The sequence below is a fragment of the Adiantum capillus-veneris genome, chromosome 11 (assembly GCF_014529385.1).
Source record: "Adiantum capillus-veneris isolate H3 chromosome 11, ASM1452938v2, whole genome shotgun sequence".
NCBI classification, from domain to species: domain Eukaryota; kingdom Viridiplantae; phylum Streptophyta; class Polypodiopsida; order Polypodiales; family Pteridaceae; genus Adiantum; species Adiantum capillus-veneris.
Window position 1 is genome coordinate 72,065,024 of NC_140941.1, and position 7,118 is coordinate 72,072,141.

The 7,118-nt window shown below is 42.3% G+C and overlaps 1 protein-coding gene across 1 annotated transcript; it reads right to left on the reverse strand.

Annotated features, from left to right (window-relative positions):
* Positions 1-3,138: 3,138 nt before the first annotated feature.
* On the reverse strand, positions 3,139-6,150 carry LOC147447433 (heat shock 70 kDa protein-like). The gene is made up of 2 exons (XM_086524317.1): positions 5,675-6,150; positions 3,139-5,204 (listed from the first exon to the last, which is right to left on the reverse strand). The coding sequence occupies exons 1-2, from the start codon at positions 5,880-5,882 to the stop codon at positions 3,469-3,471; spliced, it is 1,944 nt and encodes a 647-aa protein (XP_086380443.1). The 5' UTR covers positions 5,883-6,150; the 3' UTR covers positions 3,139-3,468.
* Positions 6,151-7,118: the final 968 nt, after the last annotated feature.

Sequence of the window (7,118 nt, forward strand, 5' to 3'; positions counted from 1 at the left end):
TGTAGGTTGAGATTCGAGTCTCATACGCACACATAGCCAACGGCCAATTGCGTTTCTGCTTCTTCTTCTTCTTCTTCTCTCTCTCTCTCTCTCTCTCTCTCTCTCTCTCTTACACACACACAATAACACATGAACACCACATACACACATCACGGACGCGAACGCATGCACGAGAAGCTGTTTTGCAGGGGAAGATTGGACTGATAACTTCAAGCACTGAGGTCGTCAGACTGCAGGTTATTTCATGGAGTTCCCAACGTGGACATTTGTGCAAGCTCCAATGGATGACACGTGGAAGGCCTCTCCTTGCTTGGAAAATTTAAGCTCCATTATATATGTATAGATTTACTTTAAGATTATTTTGATCAATAAAATTCTTTTGGCACTCTCTTTGAGACCTCTCTCTCTCTCTCTCTCTCTCTCTCTCTCACACACACACACACACACACACACACACACACACACACATGCCCTTCCATTTTGGGGCTATTCGAGACCTTCAAGCATTGAGATCGTCAGGCTGCACGTTATATCGTGGAGTTCAAAACATGGATATTTGTGCAAGCTGCAATGAATGACATGTGGAAGACCTCTCCTTGCTTGAAAAATTTAAGCTCCAATATATATGTATAGGTTTACTTTAAAATTATTTCGATCAAGAAAAAAAATTAACACTCTTTGAGACCTCTCTCTCTCTCTCTCTCTCACACACACACACACTTACATACACCCTTCCATTTTGAGGCTATTTGAGATCATAGTTAGTGTATTAATTAGGATTTAGTGTATTAATCAAAAAATCGTAGTTAGATTCCAAGTTCATCTTGAAATAAATCGACAAAATTTTGCTAGTGTGCATAGGAACAATTTCTTAAATTCTAAAATTTTATGGCCATTTGCTTTCCAAAAGCAAAGTTGAGCCACCCTTCAATCAAGGAAAAGTAAAGTTGAAAAAGTACAGTCAAACCTTTTTCTTATACTTCAAAAGGTTAAAAATTGAAGGCCTAACCTTTTCCTTATACTTTGAAAGGTTAAAAATTGAAGGCCCCAAAAGTTTCACAAGTTCCAAGATTCCAGGTTTTAAAGAAATGGGACATTTTGTAAGGTTTTCTTTGAATTGATGCAAAGAAATGGGACATTTTGTAAGGTTTCCTTTGAATTGATGCAGTGAGTGACACATGGAGGGGTTCTTTGAGCTTGAAAATCTCAAGTTGCATAATAGAAGTATAGAAGATAGATGAAAAAGAAATTCCTTTGATTTTACATTTTGACTAAAGCTGAAAAGCTAAGCTGCTTGTTGTTTCCTACAATCTTACTCTCTCTTTTGCATTTTAGAGAGGTTTTCTCTTGAGTGATGCTTGTTGTTTCCTACAATCTTACTCTCCCTTTTGCATTTTAGAGAGGTTTTCTCTTGAGTGAAGCAGTGAGTAACACATGGAGGGTCTCTCCTTCCTTGAAAAATTTAAGCTGCATTATAAAGAGTATAGATGGTGGCATCAACTCTCTTCCGTTGCTAATGCAAGGACCTCCTCTATATAAGGATTTGTAAACAGGTACAGAATGGTGTTTGTTATGATTTCCATACATGAAAACAACTACAGGGCCTCAGGACTAGGTAACACCTATTTTTAATGCGGGCCAAGTAATGGGATCGATGACCTGGAAGTTCACGCACGAAGATCGAAAAGATCGCAACCGTAGACGTTTGCTTAAAGACTAAACCTGGACACGTACTAAACCAAGACTGCTCAAAAACTAAACCTACACAGGCACTAAACCTGGACAACATGGCCAATGCACCTCGAACTCACAATATTATAACGTCAAAACGGTTTGGGATACACATTGAGCGCGCGGGTGAGATGGTTAGCCCGTTCGACGCTAAAGGCGGACCTCCGAGATCCCGGGTTCAAATCGCACCAATGCGCTTCGTTTTTCTCATTGGCTATGTTTAGCGCCCCTTCCCCCCCCCCCCCAATTTTTCGACGACGTGCCTCGGTTTTAAATTCCGCCCACAACCCCGATCGTGGATCCAATTACTTTGCATAGGTGTTACTTAGTGCCGAGGACTACCGGTTGTGACTAACTTTGTGCATTGTTCTTGTCCACTACTAAACATGGCTCTTGTGGAGATGCCCATAAAATTGTACTTGCTTGTTGAGGGGAATGTTCAATGGATATATCAAAGGAAGCTCTCGATAGCTTTCCACAATTATTCGCACGTTATGAATTACGACATCATCATGAAGTTCTGTGGGCGAGCACCGCACACCTAGCTAGGTGCGGTTGGGGGCAAGCCCCCCCCCCCCCCCCCCCCCCCCCCCGCCCCCGCGGCCAAATCGCACCTAGCTAGGTGTGCGATGACGAGCCTCCCACGTTGTGAATTACGACAACATCATGAGGTGCTACGGGCGAGCACCGCACACCTGGCTAGGTGCGGTTGGGGCCAATGGGTTGCCCCCCCCCCCCCCCGCCCCCAAAAACCGCACCTAGCTAGGTGTGCGGTGCCGAGCCTGCAGAAGCTTATGAAGTTGCACACTATGGAAAACCTGGGAAAGAGGACCTCCTTTTGAAAAGGGAAGCCATCTTAAACTTCTCGTATATGGAAGTACGCAGAGAGCAGAAAGCATAAGTGAGCAAAAGAATTCTTAATTGCTTGTTATGGAGCGAATGGACATAGAAGCATGCAGAGGAAGCAAACACTCTTAATTGCTTTATTTTTTAAGGGGAAGAGACATGGCAAGTTTGCAGATGAAGCAAAAACACGCACAGATACACTTTTGAATTTCAACAGCTTCACCGTTCTTTGCCTACCTAGACGTAGGTGCAGCACTTTCAAAGTATGCACACATGATGAAAGCTCATGAAACTGCTGGCATTCTTAACTTTTCCAATAAGAATGTTGCTGACCTCCGGGCATATAAAAAGGGAGGCAACAGTCAAACCGCATTGTGAATCCTTTTCAGCGGCGTGAATGGTACATCAGAAAAGTTCAGCAATTTTTAACTCATGGGCACGGTATTAGAATGCTCCTATGAGGAATAATCTGTCCAAGGTGAATTATGTGCTTTAGTATGTCCACAGCAAGAGATAGAGAACACCACATCAAATTTAGTTTTGGCAAAAAGAAACCATCTCATATATAACAATGGAGTAAAGAAAATATATTAAATGGAAATGCGCACCACTTCATTATCTAAACTTTCTACAGCTTAACCAGGACGAGTTTTATTGCATTCAGGAGCATTCTGTGGTAACAGAAGTTTGGACTAACTTACACTTCTATGTACACGACTTTGTACCTTTCTATATAATCTGTCAAAGCAAGTTCCTACACTGTCATCTACAATTAAGTAACACGCTCATGGTGCAGATGGCTTTTATAGTTAAATTCCTAACGCTAACGCATGCGCACAAGAACAAGCTTACATTCACATCTACTTCAGCCTCACTGCCAAGTACTTCTACTCAATCCACCTCTTCAATCTTCGGGCCAGGACCAGTGCTACCACCATATGATGGGTTCGCCCCCCCTCCAGGCATATTAGGCATATCACCCCCAGCTCCCCCTTGATACATCTTGGAAATAATAGGATTGCACAAAGACTCCAGCTCTTTCTGTTTATCCTCAAACTCCTCCACCTCTGCAAGTTGGTTTCCATCAAGCCACTCAATGACATCATTCACTGCTTTCTCGATTTTGGCTTTGTCGGTCGGATCCAATTTCAGCTTGTCATCCTTCACTGTGTTCCTCATGCTATATGCATAGTTCTCCAAGCTATTCTTTGCCTCCACCTTTCTCTTCACTTCCTCATCCTCCTGTTTGTACTTCTCTGCATCTTGCACCAGCTTCTCTATGTCGTCCTTGCTCAATCTTCCTTTGTCATTGGTAATGGTAATTCTGTTCTTCACACCTGCGGTCTTGTCTTCTGCAGAAACATTGAGAATGCCGTTTGCATCAATGTCAAAGGTTACATTGATCTGCGGGACACCTCTAGGTGCAGGGGGAATACCACTAAGCTCAAACTTTCCCAGCAAGTTATTGTCCTTTGTCCTGGCTCTCTCCCCTTCATAGACTTGAATAAGCACGCCAGGTTGGTTGTCTGAATATGTCGAGAAGATTTGCTCTTTCTTGGTTGGGATGGTGGTATTCCGAGGAATCAGTGTCGTCATCACACCACCAGCAGTTTCTAAGCCCAAACTGAGAGGGGTAACATCCAGCAAAAGCAAGCTTTTCACTTTCTCATCACCCTCCCCAGTAAGAATTGCAGCTTGCACAGCTGCCCCATATGCAACAGCTTCATCTGGATTAATACTCTTGCATAGCTCCTTACCATTGAAGAAGTCCTGCAGCAATTGCTGCACTTTGGGAATACGTGTAGAGCCACCCACCAGCACAACTTCATCTATCTGCCCTTTGTCCATCTTGGCATCCCTTAAACACTTCTCTACTGGCTCCATACACTTTAGGAACAAATCCATGCAGAGCTCTTCAAACCGAGCTCTGGTAATAGTAGCATAGAAGTCGATACCTTCATATAGGGAGTCAATTTCAATTGTTGTCTGTGAAGTAGAAGACAATGTTCTCTTTGCCCGCTCGCATGCAGTTCGCAAGCGTCGAAGAGCACGGGCATTCCCACTGATATCCTTCTTATACTTACGCTTGAACTCTTGGGCGAAATGATTCACCAGGCGGCTATCAAAATCCTCCCCACCAAGATGTGTATCACCAGCAGTAGCCTTCACTTCAAAGATACCTTCTTCAATGGTAAGAATGGAGACATCAAAAGTGCCTCCACCCAAATCAAAGACCAGAATATTCTTCTCACCTGTGGCGGCAGCTTTCTTATCAAGACCATAAGCAATAGCAGCAGCAGTGGGCTCATTGATGATTCTCATCACTGTTAAGCCAGCTATGGCACCAGCATCCTTGGTTGCTTGCCGCTGAGAATCATTAAAGTATGCTGGTACAGTGATGACCGCATTCTTCACACTAGTTCCGAGGAAAGCCTCTGATACCTCTTTCATCTTGGCAAGGACCATTGAGGATATCTCTTCTGGAGTGAACATCTTTTCCTCTCCCTTGTAACGCACCACAATCATAGGCTTATCACCGGTGCCAGAAACGACTTTGAAGGGCCAAAGCTTCATATCATTCTGCACTGATGGATCACCGAATCGACGCCCAATCAAACGTTTTGCATCTGCACCGACAGACAGACGTGCTCTTAGAAAAAGCCTCCAAGCAAACAAAAAACTGTGTTATAAGCACCATCAAAGTAATTATCGCCAGAGAGAAAATTTGAAAAGAATGCGAACAATCATCTGCCACTTTATGTCAAAAATTATCAGCTGGCTTATAAGCGAAGACGGAAAAAAACTCTACCAGACCAAGCACTGCAAAGTCTGTGTACAATTAATTGTATGCTAGTATGGCCGTATTATCACCCACATTTCTCAACAGACAGCTTGAAAGAGTATCAAAATTGCTAGTGAAAGTACTTTCCCTACAGAAAGGTCCAATTACCAACCATGGCTAGCAAGTTAAAAGGAACTTTTGCTTGTATTGAAGCATTCGCATGCTAGGATTGCGCACAACTTGCATGCAAACTCAGAAACCAGATTACAGACCGTAGCATGTAATCAGCTGCAAGAAGCAATCAAGATGACTTACCGAAGACTGTGTTGTTAGGATTCATGGCAACCTGGTTCTTGGCAGCATCACCAACAAGGCGCTCAGTATCGGTGAATGCAACATAGGAAGGGGTGGTGCGATTGCCCTGGTCGTTGGGGATGATCTCAACGCGGTCATGTAGCCAGACTCCGACGCAGCTGTAGGTGGTGCCGAGGTCGATTCCCACAGCCTTTTCCGTCTTCGCCATGGAGGCAAAGCAGAGAAGGAAACAAGCGGGAGCGGAAACGTATGCTTAAATGCAGGAGAGTTTACTAAGCTTGAAGGAAAGTATGGCGATGGCGAGATGAAGGAAAAACGATCTGCTGATCTACTGGAGTCGCAGAGCCGAGAGAGAGATTTCTATAGACAAGTGGCGGAGCTAGAAAGTTCGGGCTTCTTCAGGTGAGCTTGGGATGGTGATGGTGAGTGCGTGCTAGAAGCTTCGTAACAGAGACTGAGAATGAAGATTTCGCGCTTCTGAGATTTGAACCCCTTTGCTCGAAATAAACTTATTTCCATACTAGTGCAAACACTAAGAGGTTTTCGATTTAATCTTGAAGGTATTTCGGAAAAAAAAACACTAAAATCCCCCTAAAATCTCGTGCTTTTTTTCTTTCTTTTTGACGTTCTAAAAAAGCAATGTTCTTTTTAATATTGTATAAACCCAAAAATATAATTTCAAATCACCGTATGAGTATAGAACGGACATACCGTGGAGAAACAAGATTAAACAAAATTTTAATTTTAATTTTTTTATAAAAGCAGTATCGTAACTAATATGTCAAGGCAAAATAGTGATTGTTGTGTTTATGTCTGGGTATAACGATGCCGGCTACACTATAAGAGAAAAAATCCAAAACTGCCAGCATTGTCGTGGTTTTAACAAAGAAAATCAGAGAGAGAATTTTTTGGGTGTGCGGTAATAGCAACGGGAATATCCGCGATAATGTTTTATCGATAATATGTGCAATAATAGCTGCATTAATATATCCACGACTGTTATCGCGCCTATTACCGCGTCCATTTACCGTCCTTATTATCACTATACGACTTTTCAAAATAAAGATGTCCATTTGGGCCACCCAATTTTGGGTGGCCCAAATGAGCATCTTTATCTTTGGACTTCATAGAACATATGAAATATCATTTGTATTTTGAAAAGTGTAAAAAATACTAATTAACCTTCAAAGTACAACTCACACCTTACCTTATAAATTGAGACAAAAAAGAACAATACTTTAAAAATTTACAAATAAAGCCAAAATTTTAAATGAGTTTTATATACAAATATGAGGGTTTTGCGTGCCACATCTGCACTTGTAGAAGAGTAGTACATAACAAATTTTTATTTATCCCAATCCTTCTTGTCCTCATCTTGAGCTGCATACGTTGGTCACCTTGACTCTACACTAACCAAAAACAAATTAGATGAATCAATAATCCA